This window comes from Rhinopithecus roxellana, chromosome 8 (assembly GCF_007565055.1).
Source record: "Rhinopithecus roxellana isolate Shanxi Qingling chromosome 8, ASM756505v1, whole genome shotgun sequence".
NCBI classification, from domain to species: Eukaryota; Metazoa; Chordata; class Mammalia; order Primates; family Cercopithecidae; genus Rhinopithecus; species Rhinopithecus roxellana.
Window position 1 is genome coordinate 31556425 of NC_044556.1, and position 27236 is coordinate 31583660.

The following is a 27236-nucleotide window of genomic DNA, read 5'->3' on the forward strand; positions in this document are numbered from 1 at the left end:
ATTGTGGGTGCTTCTCTGGGATTTTGAAGGCTTTGTAGTGTTGCTCAGGGCCCTTTTAACTCAGTCTGACCCGGGACCTATGGGAGGGGACAGCAATGAGGGCTCTTAGGACTGGCATGAACTGGGAACTTGGCCTCTGAGAGCCCTTAAAATGTTTCGGAAACCTCTAGGCATACTTAGGGTACTGCCACCATGACTATCATCGGCTGGGTGGCTTCCGATCGCTAATTCGCACCGGCCATCTGGCGAGGCCGGCCTGGGGAAATGGGGATGGAGGGTCCTGCTGGAGGGAATCCTGGCGCGTCGGCGCGGAGGAGTGCTCTGGGTGGGGCCCACCTCCTTCCGCACGGCCGGCGTCGCCGCTTTAAGGCGGCAGCGGCGCGAGCAGGTCTATGGTAATGAGCCGCCGCCGCCGCCGCCGCGGCTCTGCAGAGCTCGCCCGCCGGCCGGGGAGGCGAGGGAGCGCGGGGCTGGGCCCGGGGCCGCGGCGACAGGCAGCAGCCGCGGCGGGGACGCGGGGCGCAAACGGGCGAGGCGGGATCGTCGGGGGCCGCCGGGGCCGGGCCGGGGTCGGGGCGCGCGGCTACGCGGGCGCAGGTGGGCGATCCCACGGGGCGGAGGGGGCACCCCGGCTCCGGAACCCGGGGCCCGGCAAGGCCAGGGGCGCCGCGGGGCCCGCGGGCGCAGGTGGTGAGTGCCCGGAGCGCAGGTGGAGGCGCGGCGGCAGCCCACGGTGCTCAGGGTGACCAGGGAGCGGGTCTGGCTCCAGGGGCGGTGGGAGCCTGGGCGCGTCGGAGGGCACAGCGCGGGGCCCCGCCGAGCCATCCAGGCGCAGGCCCCGCGGGGCGCACGGGGGGCCCCCGGGGACTGGCGCCCTGGCCTGGGCATGAGGCGCGGCGGGGCCGGCAGGAGCCGAAGGAGGAGCCGCCACCTGTGTTGACCCGGCCGCGGGCCGGGAGCTGGGAGAGATGCGGAGCCCGGCCACCGGCGCCCCCCTCCCAACGCCGCCGCCGCCGCCGCCGCTGCTGCTGTTGCTGCTGCTGCTGCTGCTGCTGCCGCCGCCGCCGCCAGTATTGGGAGACCAAGTGGGGCCCTGTCGTTCCTTGGGGTCCAGGGGACTCGGCTCCTCTGGGGCCTGCGCCCCTGTGGGCTGGCTCTGTCCATCCTCAGCGTCGAACCTCTGGCTCTACACCAGCCGCTGCACGGATGCGGGCACTGAGCTGACTGGCCACCTGGTACCCCACCACGATGGCCTGAGGGTTTGGTGTCCAGAATCCGGGGTCCATATTCCCCTACCACCAGCTCCTGAAGGCTGCCCCTGGAGTTGTCGCCTCCTGGGCATTGGAGGCCACCTTTCGCCACAGGGCAAGCTCACACTGCCCCAGGAACACCCGTGCTTAAAAGCCCCACGGCTCAGATGCCAGTCCTGCAAGCTGGCACAGGCCCCCGGGCTCAGGGCAGGGGAAGGGTCACCAGAAGAGTCCATGGGCGGCCGTCGGAAAAGGAATGTGAATACAGCCCCCCAGTTCCAGCCCCCCAGCTACCAGGCCACAGTGCCAGAGAACCAACCAGCAGGCACTCCTGTTGCATCCCTGAGGGCCATCGACCCAGACGAGGGCGAGGCAGGTCGACTTGAGTACACCATGGATGCCCTCTTTGATAGCCGCTCCAACCAGTTCTTCTCCTTGGACCCAATCACTGGTGCAGTAACCACAGCTGAGGAGCTGGATCGTGAGACCAAGAGCACCCATGTCTTCAGGGTCACGGCGCAGGACCACGGCATGCCCCGACGAAGTGCCCTGGCTACACTCACCATCTTGGTTACTGACACCAATGATCATGACCCTGTGTTCGAGCAGCAGGAGTACAAGGAGAGCCTCAGGGAGAACCTGGAGGTTGGCTATGAAGTGCTCACTGTCAGGGCCACGGATGGTGATGCCCCTCCCAATGCCAATATTCTGTACCGCTTGCTGGAGGGGCCTGGGGGGAGCCCCTCCGAAGTCTTTGAGATCGACCCTCGCTCTGGGGTGATCCGAACCCGTGGCCCTGTGGATCGGGAAGAGGTGGAATCCTACCAGTTGACGGTAGAGGCAAGTGACCAGGGTCGGGACCCGGGTCCTCGGAGTACCACAGCCGCTGTTTTCCTTTCTGTGGAGGATGACAATGACAATGCCCCCCAGTTTAGTGAGAAGCGCTATGTGGTCCAGGTGAGGGAGGACGTGACTCCGGGGGCCCCAGTACTCCGAGTCACAGCCTCGGATCGAGACAAGGGGAGCAATGCCCTGGTGCACTACAGCATCATGAGTGGCAACGCTCGGGGACAGTTTTATCTGGATGCCCAGACTGGAGCTCTGGATGTGGTGAGCCCTCTTGACTATGAGACCACCAAGGAGTATACCCTACGGGTGCGAGCACAGGATGGTGGCCGTCCCCCACTCTCTAATGTCTCTGGCTTGGTGACAGTGCAGGTCCTGGATATCAACGACAATGCCCCCATCTTCGTCAGCACCCCTTTCCAGGCTACTGTCCTGGAGAGCGTACCCTTAGGCTACCTGGTTCTCCACATCCAGGCCATCGACGCTGATGCTGGTGACAATGCCCGCCTGGAATACCGCCTTGCTGGGGTGGGACCTGACTTCCCCTTCACCATCAACAATGGCACAGGCTGGATCTCTGTGGCTGCCGAACTGGACCGGGAGGAAGTTGATTTCTACAGCTTTGGGGTAGAAGCTCGAGACCATGGCACTCCAGCACTCACTGCCTCGGCCAGCGTCAGCGTGACTGTCCTGGATGTCAACGACAACAATCCAACCTTTACCCAACCCGAGTACACAGTGCGGCTCAATGAGGATGCATCTGTGGGCACTAGCGTGGTGACGGTGTCAGCTGTGGACCGTGATGCTCATAGTGTCATCACCTACCAGATCACCAGTGGCAATACCCGAAACCGCTTCTCCATCACCAGCCAAAGTGGTGGTGGGCTGGTATCCCTTGCCCTGCCACTGGACTACAAACTTGAGCGGCAGTATGTGTTGGCTGTTACCGCCTCTGATGGCACGCGGCAGGACACGGCACAGATTGTGGTGAATGTCACCGATGCCAACACCCATCGTCCTGTCTTTCAGAGCTCCCACTATACAGTGAATGTTAATGAGGACCGGCCAGCAGGCACCACAGTGGTGCTGATCAGCTGCCACGGATGAGGACACAGGTGAGAATGCCCGCATCACCTACTTCATGGAGGACAGCATCCCCCAGTTCCGCATCGATGCAGACACAGGGGCCGTCACCACCCAGGCTGAGCTGGACTACGAAGACCAAGTGTCTTATACCCTGGCCATTACTGCTCGGGACAACGGCATTCCCCAGAAGTCCGACACCACCTACCTGGAGATCCTGGTGAACGACGTGAATGACAATGCCCCTCAGTTCCTGCGTGACTCCTACCAGGGCAGTGTCTATGAAGATGTGCCACCCTTCACTAGCGTCCTGCAGATCTCTGCCACTGATCGTGATTCTGGACTTAATGGCAGAGTCTTCTACACTTTCCAAGGAGGCGACGATGGAGACGGTGACTTTATTGTCGAGTCCACGTCAGGCATCGTGCGAACGCTGCGGAGGCTGGATCGAGAGAACGTGGCCCAGTATGTCTTGCGGGCATATGCAGTGGACAAGGGGATGCCCCCAGCCCGCACGCCCATGGAAGTGACAGTCACTGTGCTGGATGTGAATGACAATCCCCCTGTCTTTGAGCAGGATGAGTTTGATGTGTTTGTGGAAGAGAACAGCCCCATTGGGCTGGCCGTGGCCCGGGTCACAGCCACTGACCCCGATGAAGGCACTAATGCCCAGATTATGTACCAGATTGTGGAGGGCAACATCCCCGAGGTCTTCCAGCTGGACATCTTCTCTGGGGAGCTGACAGCCCTGGTAGACTTAGACTATGAGGACCAGCCTGAGTACGTCCTGGTCATCCAGGCCACGTCAGCTCCTCTGGTGAGCCGGGCTACAGTCCACGTCCGCCTCCTTGACCGCAATGACAACCCACCAGTGCTGGGCAACTTTGAGATCCTTTTCAACAACTATGTCACCAACCGCTCAAGCAGCTTCCCTGGGGGTGCCATTGGCCGAGTACCTGCCCATGACCCTGATATCTCAGATAGTCTGACTTACAGCTTTGAGCGGGGAAATGAACTCAGCCTGGTCCTGCTCAATGCCTCCACGGGCGAGCTGAAGCTGAGCCGCGCACTGGACAACAACCGGCCTCTGGAGGCCATCATGAGCGTGCTGGTGTCAGGTAAGGAAGGGTCCAGGTGGGGCTGGGGTGGGGGTAGCTCACGGGGAGGGTCTGGGCAGCCACTGGAGGTAGGGCACGATCCAGGAAGCAGCTACAGACCCACCTCCCTGCCCAGTGCCTGGCACAGAGCGGGAGGGGGCAAGAGCCAGCTTGGGAAGAAGCCCCAGGAATCCCGGCGGCTGGTGCAGGCCCCGCCTTCTGCCAGGCTGGGCTGGGCTGCTTCGGTTGGCTGCCCCCACTGTCTACCAGTTGTGACGTGGTCGGGGAAGTGTTGTGAGCCTGCCCCAGCTATGGCTGCCAAGAATTGTGAAAAAAGGCGCGTGGAAGCCTGGGGGACCAGGAGAGCTGGGGGAAGGGTAGAGGATTGTGGCACAGGAGAGGAGGCGAGGCCAGGGCCCCTTCACCCCCATCAAAATATTCCTGCAGTCTCATACAGCCTTTGGCAGAAATGGGGACCATGGGAGCACAGGGCTGCCGCTATCCAGGGGTCAGGACCCTGCAGTCCTCTTCTGGCCCCTTTTGCCTCCTGGCTGAGCTGTAGAATCGGCTGACATGGACTTTGTCTAGCGCATTCTTTTCCCTCCAGGCAGAAAGAGCCTGGCCTGGCTCCCCCTTCAGAGCTCCCACAGGAAGTTAGGCTAGAGCTCATTGTCTGTCCAAACAGACCCCACTTTCAGAGTCTGTGGTTCGGGTCTGGCTTGGAGGAGGGGCTGCAATGAAGCTGGGGGGCAAGCTGAGGCCTTTTGGGCCCCCTTGCCACCCCACGGGCTGTTCTTAGGGTGCCAGGCCTTCCTTTCCTGCTGGCTGTGACCAGGCCAAGCTCCAGGAATGGAGTGTAGGGACCAGGACAGGCCAGGGGACTGGTGGGCTTTGAGGGCAGAGACCCCAAGGCACCTGATCTGAGGACAGAACAGAGTCCCAGGGCGTGGGAGCCTGGCGGGATCCCAGGCTGGGGCATTCCTGCTGCTTGGCCAAGCGCTCAGCCTACAGACTCCCTGGACAGCAGGACTGGGGGAGGAGAGTTGGAGGAGTTGGTGACAGTATTCTGTCTTTTTTTATCAGCTGTGGGGAGCCAGAGGTAGCAGCAGGGAGAGGACCACACCCAAGTTGCTGAGTGCCTTCCCCAAGCCTGGGAACAACTGAGACCCTCATGAGGGGATGCTGTTAGCTGCACCCCAGGGGTGGGTCAGGTCACGCCCCCTCTAGGCAGCCTTCAAACCTTCAGGGAAGGGAGGAAAAGAAGAAGCTGACGGGCCCCTACTCCCACCCCAGGGAGTGTGGCCTGAAGGGGAAGGAAGGGTATGCGAGAGTCAGGGCGTGGCCTCACTCAGGGTCCTTGCTGGACAGATGCCTCCCTGCCCCACCCCTCAAGGTAGCCACAGGAACCAGGAAGCAGGAGCTTTTCAGGGACTGTGGCTGAGGTTCTGAGCCTCCTGAGACTTCAGTTTCCCCTCCAGGAGGAGGAAGTGGGAGGCTGGAGCTCCTGTGTCCTCAGCTGTGCCTGGGCACTTGAGGCGGTGGAAGGAGGTGGGAAGGAGAGCCTCTCCCTCTGGTCCTCCACACCCAGCCTGCCCTTGGTGAGTGTGGCCAGGCACTAAGTGGTGGGGGCAGAGAAGCGCCCCCACTAGGCTTTCGGTCTCCCACCAGGGCAGAGCCCCAGACCTTGGTTCCCTAGTCTAGAGAAGGCTCAGGGCAACATCCTCAGGCTTCTCCTGGCCCGGCAGCTCTGGCCCCACCCGCTCCCTTCCGCCCTGACCCTTGGAGGCAGTCACCACGGCAACCCCAAAGTTCAGGGAGGCCGGGGTGAGGGGGAGCTGACTCCCACTGCCCCTTTGTTTTCCTCCTCTTGTTCTTTGTCTCTTCTTTCTTTCCCGCCCCTGCCCATGCGGGGCCCTGCAGCACTGCCTGTCTCCGGTGCCCTCTCCCTGCTCCTATGGCTCTCCTGCTCTCCCACTTGCCCATCGCTGGCTCTTTTCCTGCGGCTTTGTCTTCCCATTTGGTCTCCGTGTTTGTGCCTCCCCTCTCTTCCTCCCTATGGCTGTGGCTGTCCCAGCCTGGGCCGATGGCTCTCCTGGAGCCTGAATTCTCCTCGCCTCTTTCTTCCTCTGCTCGGACACACAGCAGCTCCTCTCCATGGTCTGGGCAGCTCCCAGAACAGCAGAGCCCTCTTGGCCTCCAGCCTCCACTGGCACATCTGCCAGGGGAAGAGAGGTTGGGAGGCTGACCGGGACCTGGCGCTTTTCCAGGTGTGCCTGGCTAAGCTTGGGGCACAGGTGGCATTTCCTGGGGTCAGAGGCCATCCCAGCTCTTTCTTTTCTGTTCAGGAAGACAGCTTAGGCAATGCACTCCCCACCCCTGTTCCCACCCTGCCTTTGCACCTGAGGGGTGACCTAGGTCAAGGCAAGGGAGGGCGACACAGAAAGGAGAGAGCAGTGGGTTGACTGTTGGGGATGGGGACAATAGCAGAGGAGGCAGGTGGCCACAGATGGTGAACCAGATGGGAAGCAACAGAGACATGCTGGGAGAGGGGCCCAGGCAAGGCCTAAGACGATGGCAGCGGGGGACACAGCGAGGAGTGTTTGTTCCCAGGGCTGAGTGGTGGCAAAGTTTCTCCTGCTCCGTGGCTTTGGTTGCCCTCTCCTCTCTTAATCAGTTATGGGCACTGTGTGTGGAGTCTTGGGCTGCTTTCTGCCTGGAGGGAATATCTCGTCAAGGAATCATTAAGCAGAAGTACCAGGTATACAAGAGCCCTGTGCCAGTTGAGCACCCTAGTGCGTGCGGGGAAGTCTGAAACAGAGAGGAAAATAGAGCTTGATGACATAAATCTGGGCAGGCTTCCTGGAGCAGGTGAGCTCAGGGCAGGTTAGAAGACACAGAGGACTGTGGGCTGGTGTCTAGGTGGGAAGGAACAGCCTGTGCAACAACTTTGAGACAAGAGAAGGAGGAACAGAAGTGGGTGATGACAAGCGGGCTTACTGGTGATAGCTGGTGAGAACAAGCAAGTGATGAGGCTGGAGGGTAGGTGGGCAGTGGGCCGAGGACACGGCTGAGATGGGGGTCTGCCTTCAGCCTTCCCCGCTTCAGCTGAGCCACCACTGGTATAGTCAGTCACCCCAAGTAGGTACGATACAGGTGCAGAATTTGTCCCCATGTCCCTCACCTACTCACAACCCCCCCCAGAAACATGGGCTCCTGCCCCATTACTGCTAGGGTAAGCATTCACTTTTTATGTCTAGTTGGGCTCCCCCTGCTATGTGGTTTTTGTTTGTTTGTTTTCTGGGGACAGAGTCTCGCTCTGTCAACCAGGCTGGAGTACAATGGCGCGATCTCGGCTCACTGCACCCTCTGCCTCCTGGGTTCAAGCAATTCTCCTGCCTCAGTCTCCTGAGTAGCTGGAACCTCCTAAGTAGCTGAGATTACAGGCGCCCACCACCACGCCCAACTAATTTTTGTGTTTTTAGTAGAGATGGGGTTTCACCAGGTTGGTCAGTCTGGTCTCGAACTCCTGACCTCATGATCCACCTACCTCGGCCTCCCAAAGTGCTGGGACTACAGGCACAAGCCACTGCGCCCGGCCCCCCTGCTATGTTTTAAAGACCATTTATTCTTTATGGAGACTGAATAGATTGTCATCCACATCTCAGTGTTTTCTGAACACCTACTATGTGTAAGGCATTGTAACAAATAAAAATGTGAATGTGCCGGTAGCTCATGCCTATAATCCCAGTGCTCTAGAAGGCTGAGATGGAGGATCACTTGAGGCCAGGAATTTGAGACCAGCCTGGACAATATAGCGAGACCCCATCTCTACACACAAACAAAAATTAGCCAGGCATAGTTGTGAGCACCTGTGATCTCAGCTATTTGGGAGGTTGAGGTGGGAGGATCGCTTGAGCCCAGGAGTTGGAGGCTACAGTGAGCTATGATTGTGCCACTGCACTCCAGCAGAGGCGACAGAGTGAGAGTCTCTCTCTTAAAAAAATAAAAAATGTAAGACTATCCCTTATTGCCCTGCAAAGCCATTTCCTCCATCTCCAGGTCCCCAGCTTTCATGTTTTAGCTAAATAAAATTCATTCCCATGTGTATGTGCATTCAGGTGTGTGTGGTATTTCTGGGCTTAGGGTGTGTGGGTGGAGTGAGACACCAGCAATGTGTGTTAGTACTTAGCTGTTTATAAGTGAGTGTGTTGCCTGGGGGTATGGCAGGCATTTGGGTGTGATGCTTGAGCCAAGTGGGTGAGGAGTAGCTACAGGCCCTAGGGCCAGAGAACAGACTGACTCAGTGGGGCTCTGGGGTCTCAGAGTGGAGAGCTGCCCAGGCCCTTCTATCTCTGTCCCCCTGGTCCCTCACCCCCACTCACCCTGTCTCCAGCATGGGGCAGTGGGTGATGTTGTCACTGGTTAACGTGGCTCAGCTGGGTTTCCTGGGGTGGGGCCCCCCAGGCTACCCACAGCAGCCCAGAGAGTTGGGCGGGAAGAATGCTTTGTGTTGGGTGTTGCCATGGGGATAGCAGGTCTGCGCCCAAGCAGCCATGGGGCTCAGTGGGAGGGGGACTAGGTGGCCCACTGACCCAGTTTACCCCCACAACTCCCTGCTGCACCCATGACTGCGATTATCGTGGTGTTGAGGTGTAGAGGCTGAGGGGGTAGGAGGATGATTTTTATGGCTCTCAGGATGCTCTGGGCCCTGTAGAAAAGTACGAAAAAGACAACATAGGGTTCCTGTGCAGGGCAGCGCAGACTCTGGGGGAAGGGAGCTAGAGCCGTGGTTGGGCAGGGAAAGGTTCACAAACATTAAGAGGTGTGCCGTGCATCAGTGACAGAAGATTTTGGGAAAGGATGCAAAGAGAATTTCTGCAAATCTCATCCCCTGAGCCCTGAAGGAGTGACTGGCCCACAGGTGACATGCCTGGCTCAGCACCCTTATGCCAGTTGGAGAGGAGAGGCTTTCTTGGTGGGTGGTGCCGGAATATGAAGGCTGAATTGCAGTCCCGGCTCCTGTGCAGGGCCTTCCCCACACCCCTGCACGGGTCTGTGGCTTGGTCCCCCACCCCAGACTGGGTCCTGACTGGTGTCCCTCTCCACAGACGGCGTGCACAGCGTGACGGCCCAGTGCGCGCTGCGTGTGACCATCATCACTGATGAGATGCTCACCCACAGCATCACGCTGCGCCTGGAGGACATGTCACCCGAGCGCTTCCTGTCACCACTACTGGGCCTCTTCATCCAGGCGGTGGCTGCCACCCTGGCCACGCCACCAGACCACGTGGTGGTCTTCAACGTCCAGCGGGACACCGACGCCCCCGGGGGCCACATCCTCAACGTGAGCCTGTCGGTGGGCCAGCCGCCGGGGCCCGGGGGTGGGCCGCCCTTCCTGCCCTCCGAGGACCTGCAGGAGCGCCTGTACCTCAACCGCAGCTTGCTGACGGCCATCTCGGCGCAGCGCGTGCTGCCCTTCGACGACAACATCTGCCTGCGGGAGCCCTGCGAGAACTACATGCGCTGTGTGTCGGTGCTGCGCTTCGACTCCTCTGCGCCCTTTATCGCCTCCTCCTCCGTGCTCTTCCGGCCCATCCACCCCGTCGGGGGTCTGCGCTGCCGCTGCCCGCCCGGCTTCACGGGTGACTACTGCGAGACCGAGGTGGACCTCTGCTACTCGCGGCCCTGTGGCCCCCACGGGCGCTGCCGCAGCCGCGAGGGCGGCTACACCTGCCTCTGTCGTGATGGCTACACGGGTGAGCCAAGGGAGGGGACCCATGGGGCAGCCCTGGAAGGCTGACTCTGGTGCAGGCACAAATCAGGACAAATGATGGCGGCTGCCTCATTCTCTTCCTGAGTGAGGTGCAGCTACACTGGGAGGTCATAAATCCGGCCTGCTCCCTGACAGCACTCCACTGAGGAAGGCAGCGCAAGGAGTGCTTCTCCCTGCTGGGCACGGGACACACAGGCAGTGTCATTGCGGGTAGAGCTGACTCCAGAGCCAGTTGGCCTGGGTTCCTGTCTCAGCGTTGCCACTAGTAGCTGTGTGACCTTGAACAAATTACTTAATCTCTCTGGTCCTCGGTTATTTGAAATGGAGATAATGACCATACTTAGGTCATAAGTTGGTTGTGAGGATTAATGTAATTAATTTGATATTTGGAAACAGCTGGTGGCATGGAAGGTATTGGCTTTGATTTAAGGGAATGCTGAGATTGGGTGACTTGCTCCTGGTCTCATCACAGCTGGTTTAGATGTGAGGCTGGGCCTAGAACCTGGTCTCTACACCGCTGAGCGAATTCCCTTTCTGAGCTGCAGCAAGTACTTTTTTCCCCAGGCATTAAGGGGAAGACACAGAAGTGCTGGGGGAACTGGAAGGGGTTGGGTTCTGAGATGCGGTGCTCCAGAAGATCATTGCACCTGTGTGGGCCTGGGCAGAATGGCTCCACCTCTGCCCAGGTGCTGGTAAAAGAGGGTCCTGGCTAGGGGGCTTCCCTGTTGGCCTGTCAGCCAAGGTCTTTACACATCTTGCTCCCTGGGATGCTCACTGCCTCTGCTGTGTGCTCCTGACCCCTCCCTTCAGGCTCCTGCATCTTCTCAGGACACTGCCTGCTTCCCTTCCCTTCCCTGTAGGCCCTTCCTTCCGAGATGCCCAAGCCCTGCGCCCTAGGCAGGCCCCACTCCCTTCCCTGCTGCATCTTCCTGCCCAGAACTTGCCAGACTTGACTTCTCTTTGCTGCTGCTAGGGGTGGGGGAAAGGGGAGGGGCGGGCGTGGGGGAGGGGAGAGGAGTCTTTGTCCAGGAGGATGATGGGGGGGTTGGGGGGGTTAGAGTAGGCGAACAACAGTTTCCATGGAAACAAGAGCCAGTCACTAGGCACAGGAGCTGAGAACCTATCTCTAGAATCTGGGAACGGGGAGGGAGAGAAGGGTGGATTTTCCCATCTGATGTTGGAGTTTTCAGCTCCTCTGTTGAATTGTCTGAGCTCTCAGGGCTGTTTCTCACTTTCAGCATGTCCCACGTGCACAAAGGTCCTCAGTCTGGACCCCAGGGCTCAAGGTGGAAGGCCTCTGCCCCATTCTTGGGGGCTCCCCAGCTTCTCTCTCTTACTCCTCCATAATCCAGACAAATCTAAGTGGAAGCCTGGTCCCATCCCCAGGGAGGGAAACTGATCTCAATGCCTGAGAGGGACAAAAGCACCAGTGGGAAGGAGGGAGGAGGGAGGCTCCCAGCCCTCCCACTGTCCTGCAGGCCCATCTGCCTGTGCACATTTACCCTCTTGGGGGCCAGGACACCCCCAGGCATGCTTGGTAGTGTGACATCGAAGGCTCCCAGGAGCCTTATGACCAAGTGTCCCAGCAGGCATGTGCTTATGAAACCCAAATGGGGTAGGGAAGGGGCTGGGAACGCCAAGGAACTTGCAGGGGAGCAGTGTGTGGAGCTGTGGAGAGAGCGGCTCAGTGAGCCAAACAGGGTGCCCAGGAAGGCCTGGGGACCGTAGATCTCAGAGAAAATGGCACACGAGAGGAAGTGGGGATGCCTGGGAGGTTTGGGGGTATTACAAGGGTCACGGGAGGCCGTGGGAGCTATCACTGGGTTGTGGGGGGTCTCAGTTCCCCTCCCGTCCTCAGGTACTTGGTACTCACCTGCCTTTCCTCTTGTCCAGGTGAGCACTGTGAGGTGAGTGCTCGCTCAGGCCGTTGCACCCCGGGTGTCTGCAAGAATGGGGGCACCTGTGTCAACCTGCTGGTGGGCGGTTTCAAATGTGATTGCCCATCTGGAGACTTCGAGAAGCCCTACTGCCAGGTGACCACGCGCAGCTTCCCTGCCCGCTCCTTCATCACCTTTCGTGGCCTGCGCCAGCGTTTCCACTTCACCCTGGCCCTCTCGTGAGTGGCTGGGTGCTGGGGGTAGGGAGCAGGCCTGGTGGGCGTCGGAGGTGCCTCCTGTTCTGTGGATGAAGTAAGAGGTCAGGCATCGAAAGAGCATAGAGCAGGCTGCCAGCAGAGCCAGGAGCTCTTGGAGTTGCCTGTGGTTCTGCCAGCAGATCTCCCTCCCCTGCGCTGGTTAGGTGGTGGGGGTGCTGGCATCAAGGTGGATACCCCATTCCCTGCCCCCATCCCCAACTCCTGTTCAGGTTTGCCACAAAGGAGCGCGACGGGTTGCTGTTGTACAATGGGCGTTTTAATGAGAAGCATGACTTTGTGGCCCTCGAGGTGATCCAGGAGCAGGTCCAGCTCACCTTCTCTGCAGGTGATCACAGTTGCCCCCCATCCTTGCCGATCTTCCAAAGACCTCGAGTCTCCCAGCCCCTGACCCCAAGCCACATACTCTAATCAGCCAAACCTGGGCCCAGCCCCAGCCACTGGCGCCCCAACCCTGCCATTCCCAGCCCTCGTCTGGCATCCCAGCTCAGTTGATCCTTTCCCCAGGGGAGTCAACCACCACGGTGTCCCCATTCGTGCCCGGAGGAGTCAGTGATGGCCAGTGGCATACGGTGCAGCTGAAATACTACAATAAGGTGGGTGTGGAGGGCACAGAGGGTTGGGGTTCTGTTCTTGCCTCAGGTGCTTACGCAGCCCTGAATGGCACTGCCTCCAGGCTTGGGTGGGCTGGTCAGGGCATTTCTGGCTGAGAGGAAGGGAGCGGCTGGGAAGGTACCACCTTGCTGGGCATTCCCACCCCACTGGGCACTGCTTGATGCTCCCTGTTCCACTAGGCAGCCGCAGACTTGGACACTGAGGAAGGTAGTTACATGCATAAACCATGTAAGCACACGTGTGTATATGCATGTATGTACGTGTGTCTGGGCGTGTGGGTGCACACAGAGGCACCCAGTGTGTGCTGGCCATGAACCTAGTGGGCTCCGCATCAAGTGTCCCCCTTCTCTGCTCTTTCCTGTCTACAGCCACTGTTGGGTCAGACAGGGCTCCCGCAGGGCCCATCAGAGCAGAAGGTGGCCGTGGTGACCGTGGATGGCTGTGACACGGGGGTGGCCTTGCGCTTCGGATCTGTCCTGGGCAACTACTCCTGTGCTGCCCAGGGCACCCAGGGTGGCAGCAAGAAGTGAGCAGGGAAAAGGGCCAGGGATGGAGTGAAGTGAGGGCAGGGCCAGGCAGGGAGGGAAGGTGGAGAGGGTGGGCTTTTGGGGGCTCCCTCCCTTTGCCTCCCTTAGCCCCTGCTCAGCCCTGGGGATGGGGTCAAGACTAGGGAATCAGAGCAAGGTCCTGTGGGGCAGTCTGGGGAGGGGGCCGAGTGTTCCACAAGAACAGTTCCAGGTGGGGGTGACCCCCTTCCTGAGCACTGCTCTGCAGGGCCCCTTGGACACCTGCCTAGGCCCTTCCTGTCTCCGGCCTGGTGGCAGAGCAAGCAGAGGACCGGAAGCTCCCAGCCCTCCCTTGTGCTGCCACCATCTTTGCTCCCCCAGGTCTCTGGATCTGACGGGGCCCCTGCTACTAGGCGGAGTGCCTGACCTGCCTGAGAGCTTCCCAGTCCGAATGCGGCACTTCGTGGGCTGCATGCGGAACCTGCAGGTGGACAGCCGGCACATAGACATGGCTGACTTCATTGCCAACAATGGCACTGTGCCTGGTATGGGCGCCCAGGGTGGAGCCAGGCTGGGATCCCAGTGCTGAGGGGAGGGGCCGTGCCTGGTGTGAGGATGCCAGAATGCAGGGTCTCAGAGGCCTCTCTAGCCGCTGCCACAGGATTCCTCTTTACAGCCCCAGCTCGGGTCCACTGAGACACCTTCTCTCCATTCCAGGCTGCCCTGCCAAGAAGAACGTGTGTGACAGCAACACTTGCCACAATGGAGGCACCTGCGTGAACCAGTGGGACGCGTTCAGCTGCGAGTGCCCCCTGGGCTTCGGGGGCAAGAGCTGCGCCCAGGGTAGGAGGGGCGGCTGTTAGAGGCTGAGGCCTGGGTGCCATCAACAGTCTGGGAATTGGCAGGGTTGGGGCAGGCGCTGGGCAGGGCTCCGCTGAGCCGGGCTGTGGGTGGAAAAGCGTGTCTGGGCAGAGCCCTGAGAGGGCAACACAGGAGACAAAGGGGCCAGTCAGAGGCAGGCCTGGGCACAGCGTGGGGCGGGCCCAGGGCAGGTACGTACTTTGGAAGGCGGGGCTGATGAGGGGAGTGGGCTCTGCCTCCCATGCAGCCGCCACCGCTAAGCATCACGCCCCCAGGGCCCTCCACGGCTGCCACCCGTCACAGTCTGCCTTTTCCTGCCTCCCCAGAAATGGCCAATCCACAGCACTTCCTGGGCAGCAGCCTGGTGGCCTGGCATGGCCTCTCGCTGCCCATCTCCCAACCCTGGCACCTCAACCTCATGTTCCGCACTCGCCAGGCCGACGGTGTCCTGCTGCAGGCCGTCACCAGGGGGCGCAGCACCATCACCCTACAGGTGATGCAGGGAAGAGCCGGCTGGCCCTGGCCTGGCTATAGGGCCCTGGTAGCCTCTAGGGGGCTGGACAGAAGTGGCTGGGCAGGTCCTGGGCAGGGGTGGGGACAGATAGAGGCCACTGGATCCATTGGGAAGGTCAATGCTGCCACCTATTGGGCCTGAAGGAAATAAATATGCTTTCCTCTCTGTGGCCTGAGCTGGGCAGCAGGATGGGTTTGGTGGTCCAGAAAGGGGAACTGTGGACTGGAGAAGAGTGATTAAGGCCGTTTACTGACCCTGCTTTCTTTCCTCCTTCTGTCAGCTACGGGAGGGCCACGTGGTGCTGAGCGTAGAGGGCACAGGGCTCCAGGCCTCCTCTCTCCGTCTGGAGCCAGGTCGGGCCAATGACGGTGACTGGCACCATGCACAGCTGGCACTGGGAGCCAGTGGGGGGCCCGGCCATGCCATTCTGTCCTTCGATTATGGGCAGCAGAGAGCAGAGGGCAACCTGGGCCCCCGGCTGCATGGTCTGCACCTGAGCAACATAACAGTGGGCGGAGTACCTGGGCCAGCCGGCGGTGTGGCCCGTGGCTTTCGGGGCTGTTTGCAGGTGAGTGTCCTGCCCTGCCCTCCCATCTTCCCTACCACCTTCCGCCCTGCTCCACTGAGGCAACACTGCTCCTGTCCCTCCCAGGGTGTGCGGGTGAGCGATACGCCGGAGGGGATTAACAGCCTGGATCCCAGCCGTGGGGAGAGCATCAACGTTGAGCAAGGCTGTAGCCTGCCTGACCCTTGTGACTTCAAACCCGTGTCCTGCCAACAGCTATTGCAACAATGACTGGGACAGCTATTCCTGCAGCTGTGATCCGGGTATGCTAAGGATCCAGGGCAACAGGCAGGTTATCAGGTGCCTGGGGCCACATGCTGGCTCTGCTGTGTGACTTGGGGCATGGGGCATCACATCACCTCTCTGAGCCTTAGTCATCTACACAGCAAAGCCATAGCCAGCTGTTAGGATGCTATGTGGGAAGAAATAGATGAAGGTGGGTTTCATGGAAGACGGTGCGAGGGGAGGGTGGGGGAATGAGCCACTCTGGTCCTTCTGGTCCCAGGTTACTATGGTGACAACTGTACTAATGTGTGTGACCTGAACCCGTGTGAGCACCAGTCCGTGTGTACCCGCAAGCCCAGTGCCCCCCATGGCTATACCTGCGAGTGTCCCCCAAATTACCTTGGGCCATACTGTGAGACCAGGTAAGCAGACCAGGGCATGTGGCAGCAGGTCCCAGTGGCTGCTGCTCCTCTCTGTGTGTCCCTCAGAGCCCTGAAAGCCTGGCTGATCCACAGCCAGTGTCAGAAGGGCCACACAGGGCTCACCTAGGTTAGGTGGGGGTGGCAGGGGGAGCTCATGCCTGCCTGGATCCCTCTCTGCAGAATTGACCAGCCTTGTCCCCGTGGCTGGTGGGGACATCCCACATGTGGCCCATGCAACTGTGATGTCAGCAAAGGCTTTGACCCAGACTGCAACAAAACAAGCGGCGAGTGCCACTGCAAGGTGACAGCCCCAAACAAGCCCCCACTGTGGCCACTTGGGCCTCTGTCCACATCTCCTGGGCCCTAGAGGGGAGGCTGTAGAGATGGGTCTTCCTCCAGAGTCAAGGGCCTTGTGCCTTTGCTCTCACAGGCAGGGCCGTTGACCACTTACCTTCATGTGTCTGAGGTGCAGGGGGACCCTGGGCCAATGTGTAACCCATGGGCTCTGGGCCTGGTGTGGTGGCGGTTTGCAGCCTGTTCTGATTGTGTGACATCTCGCTGATGGGCTCAACTCCAAAGCATTGCTAGTGTTAATTATTATTATTATTTTTTTTTTTTTTGAGACGGAGTCTCGCTCTGTCACCCAGGCTGGAGTGCAGTGGCCGGATCTCAGCTCACTGCAAACTCCGCCTCTCGGGTTTATGCCATTCTCCTGCCTCAGCCTCCCGAGTAGCTGGGACTACAGACGCCTGCCACCTCGCCCGGCTCATTTTTTGTATTTTTAGTAGAGACGGGGTTTCACCGTGTTAGCCAGGATGGTCTCGATCTCCTGACCTTGTGATCCGCCTGTCTCGGCCTCCCAAAGTGCTGGGATTACAGGCTTGAGCCACCGCGCCCGGCCAATTATTTTGAATGCTGCTCCTGAGGGGACCTGAGGTCGGGACCCCCTCCAGAGGGGCCACAGCTGAGAGGACCCATGAGCATCCTGGGAAGAGAGCCTGGCCAGTGACACCCTTCCTCCCTCCTTTCTCAGGAGAACCACTACCGGCCCCCAGGCAGCCCCATCTGCCTCTTGTGTGACTGCTACCCCACAGGCTCCTTGTCCCGAGTCTGTGACCCTGAGGACGGCCAGTGTCCATGCAAGCCAGGTGTCATCGGGCGTCAGTGTGACCGCTGTGACAACCCTTTTGCTGAGGTCACCACCAATGGCTGTGAAGGTGTGGCTCCTGGGACGGGTGGGCAGCCCTCTTCACAGTGTGCTAGGCACCTGCACCCCAGGGAAGCCAGGAAGGGGCTGGTTGCAGTCCTGGGGAGACCTAGGGAGGGCTGGGGATCCTGGGCAGGACCGCAGAGGGAGAGGTGCTCCTGGGTGACCATGTGCTCTTCCCCGCAGTGAATTATGACAGCTGCCCACGAGCGATTGAAGCTGGGATCTGGTGGCCCCGTACCCGCTTCGGGCTGCCCGCTGCTGCTCCCTGTCCCAAAGGCTCCTTTGGTAGGTGTTGGAGGCCCCAGTGTGATATTAAGAACATGGCCTCTGCTGTTAGTGGGATGAGGGCAGGAAGCTCCTGGCTGAAGATCCGGGGACCCTGCTTTCTGGCCTCCAGGTCCTGGGATTTCATTTCCCATCTTCCTTGGCTCACGGTCCCCCTTCCCCTGTTGCCCAATTGTGCCTACATCTTGGACTTTTTCTTTTTTTCTTTTTTCTGAGACAGAGTCTCTCACTGTCACCCAGGCTGGTGTGCAGTGGCGCGATCTTTGCTCACTACCACCTCTGTCTCCCAGGTTCAAGCAATTTTCCTGCCTCAGCCTCTGGCTGCCATCACACCTGGCTAATTTTTTGTTGTTGTTGTTGTTTTGGTATTTTTAATAGAGACAGAGTTTCACCATGTTGGCCAGTCTGATCTCGAACTCCTGACCTCATGATCCGCCTGCCTCGGCCTCCCAAAGTGCTGGGATTACAGGCGTGAGCCACTGCGCCCCGCCACATCTTGGACTCCATTTTTTTTTTTTTTTTTTTTTTTTTTTTGAGACGGAGTCTCACTCTGTCATCAGGCTGCAGTGCAGTGGCGTGATCTCGGCTCTCTGCAACCTCCACCTCACGGGTTCAAGTGATTCTTCTGCCTCAGCCTTCCGAGTAGCTGGGACTACAGGTGTGTGCTACCATGCCCAGCTAATTTTTTGTATTTTTTTAAGTAGAGACAGGGTTTCACTGTGTTGGCCAGGATGGTCTCAAATCTCTTGACCTCATGATCAGCCTGCCTCAGCCTCCGAAAGTGCTGGGATTACAGGCATGAGCCACTGCATCCATCCCACATCTTGGACTCTTAACAAAAATGCTGAAAAACCTGCACAGTGCTCGGCATAGGACTGTGCTAGAGATTCAAAGATGAATCATGCAGGGTTCCCATCGTCAGCTCACCACCGAGTCCTGGAGTTATGCCACCACAAAGGCAGACAGTCTGGGGAGTAGGGGTGTTGGCTGCTGACCCAGGAGACCCAGCCCAGTATGGAGGATGGCGCTGGTCCTGGACTGGCGATGAGCAGGTTCATAGGCAGGAAGTGGCGGAGAGCAGAGTGGTGACTGGAGACAGGCAGGATGAGGGCTCAAGGAGGTCACATGCCCTGTTCCCCCAGAGCCCCGTGTGGACCGATCTTGCAGAGATTTTTGGCCCTGGTGTTCCACATACCTGTCTTCCTGTTTCACCAGGGCCCTTGTTTGCTAGTCGCTGTCCCTGGCCTATGAGGTGCTGGCTTCCAGCAGAACTTGTCAGCCAGTCTCAGGGGCTTCCTGTGTGTCTCCCTGAGGGCAGCCCTTTTGGCTTCCTTCCCCCAGGGACTGCTGTGCGCCACTGTGATGAGCACAGGGGATGGCTCCCCCCAAACCTCTTCAACTGCACGTCCATCACCTTCTCAGAACTGAAGGGCTTCGTAAGTGAACCGCCTCATTGCCATCTTTTCCCTCTCCTTCATGCTGAGTCTCACTTGCCCCTACTCCCATCTTTGAGAAACGGGATTCTGGAATTCCAGCCTGTGGGTTCCTGGTCTCCCAGCTGGAAAGGCCATCTCTCCCCTCCTGAGGTCCTTTTGCTCCAGAGTTCCTGCCCTCACTCCTGCTCCTCCACTCCCTCCTGTCTAGGCCGAGCGGCTACAGCGGAATGAGTCAGGCCTAGACTCAGGGCGCTCCCAGCGGCTGGCCCTGCTCCTGCGCAATGCCACGCAGCACACAGTTGGCTACTTCGGCAGCGACGTCAAGGTGGCCTACCAGCTGGCCACACGGCTGCTGGCCCACGAGAGCGCCCAGCGGGGCTTCGGGCTGTCTGCCACGCAGGACGTGCACTTCACTGAGGTGGGGCTTGGAGGTTGCAGGGCTGGCTGGTTAGATGGGGGTTATGGTGAGTGAGCCTGCTCATGGCAACCTGGAGGGCAGAGGGTGCCTTCCCATCCCACCTACGAGGAGCTCCCTGCGGCAGGAGGCTTCCGTGAAACCCGTGACCCTTGGCCCAGCCCTCTTCTCAACCCTTCTCATAGTAAGGTGTGTGTGCTGGGGCATGGTCTGACCCGGAACAGAGGCCTGCCTGTGGTACCACAGGCTGGGAGGAAGCAGTACCTCAAGACATCTGTGTGGGTCCAGGCACAGGGCTGGGAAGCTCTTATGTAGAGAATGAGGAGGAGGGCGAAGGGGCAGAGCATCCGGTGACCTGAGTGGGCAATGCGGTCCAGAAGCATTTCAGGGGAGGCAACAGTGAGCGCAGAGGGAGGGGCCTGCTGGGGAGCGGGGGCTGGCCCGGGCACAGGCCGGGGCTCTGTGGTGGGGATGTCAGGTGTAGGCTGTGAGCACACCCACCGTGACCTTGCCCACCCCAGAATCTGCTGCGGGTGGGCAGCGCCCTCCTGGATGCAGCCAACAAGCGGCACTGGGAAGCTGATCCAGCAGACAGAGGGTGGCACTGCCTGGCTGCTCCAGCACTATGAGGCCTATGCCAGCGCCCTGGCCCAGAACATGCGGCACACCTACCTAAGCCCCTTCACCATCGTCACACCCAACATTGGTGAGGCTGGTGCCAACAGGGGTTTGTGGAGGGAGTCCCCGACAAGGAAGGGTGGCTGTGCTGGGGTCCTGCCTGCCTCACAGGTCCTATCTGTGACCATCTCCTTCCTTAGTCATCTCTGTAGTGCGCTTGGACAAGGGGAACTTTGCTGGGGCCAAGCTGCCCCGCTATGAGGCCCTGCGTGGGGAGCGGCCCCCGGATCTTGAGACAACAGTCATTCTGCCGGAGTCTGTCTTCAGAGGTCAGTGGTGTGGCCATGGACAGAGTTGGGAGCTGGACCCCAGTGTCTGTGCAGGCCCCACAGAGGGCAGGGCCCAGCTAAGTGTGACAGTGTCCCCTCCCAGAGACGCCCCCCGTGGTCAGGCCCGCAGGCCCTGCAGAGGCCCAGGAGCCAGAGGAGCTAGCACGGCGACAGCGACGGCACCCGGAGCTGAGCCAGGGTGAGGCTGTGGCCAGCGTCATCATCTACCGCACCCTGGCCGGGCTCCTGCCCCATAACTATGACCCTGACAAGCGCAGCCTGAGGTCAGTGGCTAGGGGACAGGTGTGGGTGGGGGTGTGGGTCAGGCGGTGAGTGCTGAGGCATGGAGGGTGTCGGGGGCGTCTCCCCAGTCATGTGACTGCTGTGGTGACTGTGCACCTGCCTGCCCTACATCAGAGTCCCCAAACGCCCGATCATCAACACGCCTGTGGTGAGCATCAGTGTCCATGACGATGAGGAGCTTCTGCCCCGGGCCCTGGACAAGCCCATCACGGTGCAGTTCCGCCTACTAGAGACAGAGGAGCGAACCAAGCCCATCTGTGTCTTCTGGAACCACTCGATCCTGTGAGCCTGCACTACCCAAGCTTCCCCGTCCCCAAGGCTTTGGGCTGAAAGCCCAAGCCCCTGCATCCCTCACCCTCCTTGTCTTCCTGATCCTGCCGGCCTCACACAGGGTCAGTGGCACAGGTGGTTGGTCGGCCAGAGGCTGTGAAGTCGTCTTCCGCAACGAGAGCCATGTCAGCTGTCAGTGCAACCACATGACGAGCTTCGCTGTGCTCATGGATGTGTCTCGGCGGGAGGTCGGGCCCACGGGGGCAGCTGCAGAGCCGTGGGTGGGCACTCAGGGCATGGGGCTGGGTGCTCAGGTCCTGCTCTTCCTAATTCCCTGACCCCCTGCCACCCACTCTGCAGAATGGGGAGATCCTGCCACTGAAGACACTGACATATGTGGCTCTAGGTGTCACCTTGGCTGCCCTTCTGCTCACCTTCTTCTTCCTCACTCTCTTGCGTATCCTGCGCTCCAACCAACACGGCATCCGACGGAACCTGACAGCCGCCCTGGGCCTGGCTCAGCTGGTCTTCCTCCTGGGAATCAACCAGGCTGACCTCCCTGTAAGATGCTGCTACTGCCCAGAGACTGTCCCCACCTTCTCAGGCTCCCTTCCCAGCCCCCACTGGCAACCCCTGCTCCTTCACCATGAACTCTAATAAGGTGCCTAGTGCAGCGCCTGGCCCAGGATTTCCTCTTCTCCAGCTCCCCCGGGATTCCCCAGCATCCTACAGGCACCTGCCTCTGGCCCAGGCTTCCCTGGAAGCAGTTCCCAACACCCAGGCCCTCCTCCCTGCCTGACCCAAAGCAGAGCCTGTCCTCTGGGTGGGCCCCGGTCACTGACCTGCCCTGGCCTGGGCCCTCAGTTTGCCTGCACAGTCATTGCCATCCTGCTGCACTTCCTGTACCTCTGCACCTTTTCCTGGGCTCTGCTGGAGGCCTTGCACCTGTACCGGGCACTCACTGAGGTGCGCGATGTCAACGCCGGCCCCATGCGCTTCTACTACATGCTAGGCTGGGGTGTGCCTGCCTTCATCACAGGTACCCCCACCCATTCCTGGCTTTGGGGTCCCACATCCCTAGGTCCACCTTTGTTCCATGTTCTCCCCACCCACATACAGGCCCTGAGGCCCCACATCCCTATGCCCCAGACCAGCTTATTCACAGGTGTCCCTCTGCTTTAACCCAGACTCTGAGGCCGCCACCCAGGTGTTGCTTCCCTATCCTGGGGAGGACACAGGGGCCGATGGTGGGCAGAACCCTTTTCCGTGCTTTGTGCCTGGACCTGTGAGCCCACCTGCCTGCGGCCCTACTTCCCAGGCCCCTCACCACCCCTCGCCTGCTCCCATCTGTCTCCGTGCTCCAGGGCTAGCCGTGGGCCTGGACCCCGAGGGCTATGGGAACCCTGACTTCTGCTGGCTCTCCATCTACGACACGCTCATCTGGAGTTTTGCTGGCCCAGTGGCCTTTGCCGTCTCGGTGAGTGCTAGCAGGTGGGTTGGGTGTCACCTGTGGCCCTCCTTTGCTGTCCTCCTGCTGCTGGGGCCATGTGTCCTCGGGACTCCCTTTAGGAACAGCTGAGGCCACAGGGCCCTGTGGGCTGGGTAGAAGCTGTTTGTCCCCACTGAGCACCCCACGTCCTCTGCCCCTGCCTAGATGAGTGTCTTCCTGTACATCCTGGCGGCCCGGGCCTCCTGTGCTGCCCAGCGGCAGGGCTTTGAGAAGAAGGGTCCTGTGTGAGTATAGGGTTGGGGTGCCTGGGCCGTGGGCAAGCACCAGCATGGGAGGCCTTATGGCCAGACTCATGGCCTGTCCCTATCCCCAGCTCGGGTCTGCAGCCCTCCTTCGCCGTCCTCCTGCTGCTGAGTGCCACGTGGCTGCTAGCACTGCTCTCTGTCAACAGTGACACCCTCCTCTTCCACTACCTCTTTGCTGCCTGCAATTGCATCCAGGTACCTGGCCCAGCCTGAGGAGAAGGGAGGCACCTGGGCTGTGGGTGCCTGAATATGCACAGACCATTGCTGCCTCTTGCCTGCCAGGGCCCCTTCATCTTCCTCTCCTATGTGGTGCTTAGCAAGGAGGTCCGGAAAGCACTCAAGCTTGCCTGCAGCCGCAAGCCCAGCCCTGACCCTGCTCTGACCACCAAGTCCACCCTGACCTCGGTGAGGGAGCCAGGGGTCTTAAGCGGGTGGTGAAGGGAGGGAGATGTAGGAGGCCCAGTGAGCCTGTACTTTTGGCCCACTCCCCTTTCCCTTTTCTCCATCCCTTCCTGGAAGGTGGAAGGAGGGGTGAAATGGTATGTTTGGCCTAGGGAGGAGATGTTGGAAAGGGTGTATAGGATTTTGACTTGAGGGAGATGGGTCTGAGACAGATAATCAGGTATTAAGTGCCTTGCACCTGAGGATCTCTCACGCATTTTAGTAAATTTTCTGTCTCCCAAGGTGCTCTCAGGAGACAATTTCTGGTCCCATCTTTTACAGAGCCATTATATAGTGAGTCCAGGATCCCTGGGGGTATGCAGGGGTGGCATAGCTGTGGCAGAGCTATGACCACTGCCAGGCCTCAATATGGGGGCAGCAGAGAAGCAGGGCCCCCTCTTTCAGACCTGAGCATGTGGAAGGTGAAACTTAGGGCAAGTTCCCTCCACCCTCCTACTTCCCAGCCTGGGGCCAGCCATCCCACTCCCCCACTTACTGACCTCTCTGTTCCCTGCCTAGTCCTACAACTGCCCCAGCCCCTACACAGATGGGCGGCTGTACCAGCCCTACGGAGACTCGGCCGGCTCTCTGCACAGCGCCAGTCGCTCGGGCAAGAGTCAGCCCAGCTACATCCCCTTCTTGCTGAGGTGAATCCTGGAAATGGGAGGGTGGAGGAGGGGAGGAGGGGCCCATGCCTGCTAGACCCGGGCCAGCCAGCCGTTGGTAGTTGAGGAGCACACACTGTGGCTGACATGCGGGCCAGCTTGGATTAGAAGCTGTAAGGGTCCCACGGCTGGAACCAGGATCCCAGGGGAGAGGAGAGACAGGGACCCTGGGCAAGGGGCCAGGCTGACCCCCAGCATGGTCTCGTCTTCCTAGGGAGGAGTCCACACTGAACCCTGGCCAAGGGCCCCCTGGCCTGGGGGATCCTGGCAGCCTGTTCCTGGAAGGTCAAGACCAGCAGCATGGTGAGGATGGCAGGACTCCGGCCGCCCAGCGGGGCAGCTGGCTGGCTTTTACTGAAGGTGGGTGGAGGTGGCTGGGCTGGCTGTGATCTCTCCCTGGCCTCCTAGATCCCGACACAGACTCCGACAGTGACCTGTCCTTAGAAGATGACCAGAGTGGCTCCTATGCCTCTACCCACTCATCAGACAGTGAGGAGGAAGAAGAGGAGGAGGAAGAGGAGGCTGCCTTCCCTGGAGAGCAGGGCTGGGATAGCCTGCTGGGGCCTGGAGCCGAGAGACTGCCCCTGCACAGTACCCCCAAGGGTGGGCCAACACCAGGGCTGTAGCCTTTGGGGCCAGTGGGAGGAGAATGGGCCTGGGGCTCTTGGGAAGCAGGACTAGGGTGGTGGCCTCCTGGCTATCGGCCCTCTGTGGGCCTCATCTACTTCTTTTCCCCACCAGATGGGGCCCCAGGGCCTGGGAAGGCCCCCTGGCCAGGAGACTTTGGGACCACAGCAAAGGAGAGTAGTGGCAATGGGGCCCCTGAGGAGCGGCTGCGGGAGAATGGAGATGCCCTGTCTCGAGAGGGGTCCCTAGGCCCCCTTCCAGGCTCTTCTGCCCAGCCTCACAAAGGTGAGTGGGGCACCCCCAGCTGCCGCGCTACCCTCGTCAGCAGCCTCACACCTCACATTCTCCTGTGGCTGCACCTCACAGCCCCGCCCCGGCCCGCAGGCATCCTTAAGAAGAAGTGTCTGCCCACCATCAGCGAGAAGAGCAGCCTCCTGCGGCTCCCCCTGGAGCAATGCACTGCGTCTTCCCGGGGCTCCTCCGCCAGTGAGGGCAGCCGGGGCGGCCCCCCTCCCCGCCCACCGCCCCGGCAGAGCCTCCAGGAGCAGCTGAACGGGGTCATGCCCATCGCCATGAGCATCAAGGCAGGCACGGTGGATGAGGACTCATCAGGCTCCGAGTGAGTGTGGCCGGGTGGGTGGGATGGGGTACAGCCCCGCGGAGGCCCCACCTGGGCCCAGAGCTGCCTCCGGGCCTCCCCAGGCGACTCTGGTTGGCATTCGGAGGACAAATGTGCGAACTGGCCCAGCTCCCTTACTATGCCGTGCCCACAAACCATGGTGCCTTGCGGGGCGGGCTACCCCTTCCTGGGCTCTACACGGTGTAGCCCAGCCTAGGGCAGAATGCGGGAGGATGGGGAGCTGGGGGTGCTTTCCTGTTTCCTTCGTCTGGTGAAAGCTTTCACTCTCTCCTCTGTTTCAACTAACCCTCTGTCTGCCTTTTCTGCCACTTTCCTTTCCTGCCTCTCCAGATTTCTCTTCTTTAACTTCCTGCATTAACCCTGGGCTGTGGCTCCTACGCCTGAGGCTCCCTTCCCTTCCCCAGCCTGCACTCATGCCCTGCTCCTGTCTTGTGCTTTATCCTGCCCCGCTCCCCATCGCCTGCCCGCAGCAGCGACGAAACGTCCATCTGAGGAGCCTGGGCCTTGCCAGGAGGGGTACCCACCCCACCTAAGGCCATCTAGTGCCAACTCCCCCCCTACCATTCCCCTCACTGCACTTTGGACCCCTGGGGCCAACATCTCCAAGACAAAGTTTTTCAGAAAAGAGGAAAAAAAGAATTTAAAAAAGGATCTCCACTCTTCATGACTTCAGGGATTCATTTTTTTTATACGCTGGAAATTGACTCCCCTTTCCCTTCCCAAAGAGGATAGGACCTCCCAGGATGCTTCCCAGCCTCCCCTCAGTTTCCCATCTGCTGTGCCTCTGGGAGGAGAGGGACTCCTGGGGGGCCTGCCCTCATCCGCCATCACCAAAAGGAAAGGACAAAGCCACACGCACCAGGGCGTCGCACCCTTCGGGCTGCACCCGGGCAGGCCTCAGAACGGCGAGGGGCCGGGGCAGAGGGTGCGCCTCGCCCTGCCTGCGCTGCCTCGCCCAGGAACTGGAAAAGCCCTGTCTGGCGAGGGGGCAGAAGGACTCAGTGCCCCCGGACCCCCAAATGCTGCATGAACACATTTTCAGGGGAGCCTGTGCCCCCAGGCGGGGGTTGGGCAGCCCCAGCCCCTCTCCTTTTCCTGGACTCTGGCCGTGCACGGCAGCCCAGGTGTTTGCTCAGTTGCTGACCCAAAAGTGCTTCATTTTTCCTGCCCGCCCCGCGCCTGGGGCAGGCCAGTCGTGTGTTAAGTTGCGCTTCTTTGCTGTGGTGTGCGTGGGGGAGGAAGAGTAAACACAGTGCTGGCTCCGCTGCCCGGAGGGCGCCCAAGCACAGGTTTCAAGTCTGGGTCCTGGTGTCCACTCACCCACCCGCCCCCAAAATCAGACAAATGCTACTTTGTCTAACCTGCTGTGGCCTCTGAGACATGTTCTATTTTTAACCCCTTCTTGGAATTGGCTCTCTTCTTCAAAGGACTAGGTCCTGTTCCTCTTTCTCCCCGACGCCACCCCAACTCCCTGTGAAGAGAGAGTTAATATATTTGTTTTATTTATTTGCTTTTTGTGTTGGGATGGGTTCGTGTCCAGTCCCGGGGGTCTGACATGGCCATCACAGGCTGGGTGTGTTCCCAGCAGCCCTGGCGTGGGGGCTCGACGCCCTTCCCCTTGCCCCAGGCCGCCATCTCCCCACCTCTCCTCCCCTCTCCTCAGTTTTGCCGACTGCTTTTCATCTGAGTCACCATTTACTCCAAGCATGTATTCCAGACTTGTCACTGATTTTCCTTCTGGAGCAGGTGGCTAGAAAAAGAGGCTGTGGGCAGGAAAGAAAGGCTCCTGTTTCTCGTTTGTGAGGCCGGCCTCTGGCTTTTCTGCCACGGATTCTCCCCCGTCTTCTCCCCTCAGCAATTCCTGCAAAGGGTTAAAAATTTAACTGGTTTTTACTACTGATGACTTGATTTAAAAAAAATACAAAGATGCTGGATGCTAACTTGATACTAACCATCAGATTGTACAGTTCGGTTGTTGCTGTAAATATGGTAGCATTTTGTTGTTGTTTTTTCATGCCCCATACTACTGAATAAACTAGTTCTGTGCGGGTACAGCACTGTCACTGTCTGCTTCTGTGTGGCACCCTGTCCTCCCACAGGGAGGAAGGCCTGGTCTCTGGAAAACAAAAGAGCTGGCAGGGCCCAGAAGTCCCCAGTGGGAGGTCTGGAGACTCAGACACCACTGGTTGATAAGTCTGTTCCTCGGTCCATGTCCATGACACTGCTCCCAAGTAGCCGGATCAGCCCAGAGCCCATTTCCTGGCATTTCCAAGGAAGACATGGCAGGCGGGCAGGAAAGTGTCCTTTTCACCAGGACAGAAAGGACTTCTATG

The 27236-nt window shown here is 59.8% G+C and overlaps 1 protein-coding gene across 1 annotated transcript; it reads left to right on the forward strand.

The window, feature by feature from the left end:
- The first annotated feature begins 598 nt into the window (after window positions 1-598).
- CELSR2 (cadherin EGF LAG seven-pass G-type receptor 2) lies at window positions 599-26957 on the forward strand. The gene is given in 37 exon segments (XM_030934870.1): window positions 599-3191; window positions 3193-4297; window positions 9385-10032; window positions 11943-12165; window positions 12414-12529; window positions 12709-12797; window positions 13185-13342; window positions 13704-13867; window positions 14040-14165; window positions 14510-14676; window positions 14978-15265; window positions 15350-15454; window positions 15456-15525; window positions 15768-15909; window positions 16090-16210; window positions 16943-17126; window positions 17303-17404; window positions 18746-18840; window positions 19049-19258; window positions 19777-19833; window positions 19835-19961; window positions 20074-20202; window positions 20306-20486; window positions 20620-20787; window positions 20897-21023; window positions 21136-21336; window positions 21640-21814; window positions 22140-22252; window positions 22430-22509; window positions 22599-22725; window positions 22813-22935; window positions 23491-23618; window positions 23851-23939; window positions 24045-24239; window positions 24378-24548; window positions 24648-24882; window positions 25234-26957. Coding segments are annotated over 37 exon segments (8790 nt in total). The 5' UTR covers window positions 599-968; the 3' UTR covers window positions 25262-26957.
- Window positions 26958-27236: the final 279 nt, after the last annotated feature.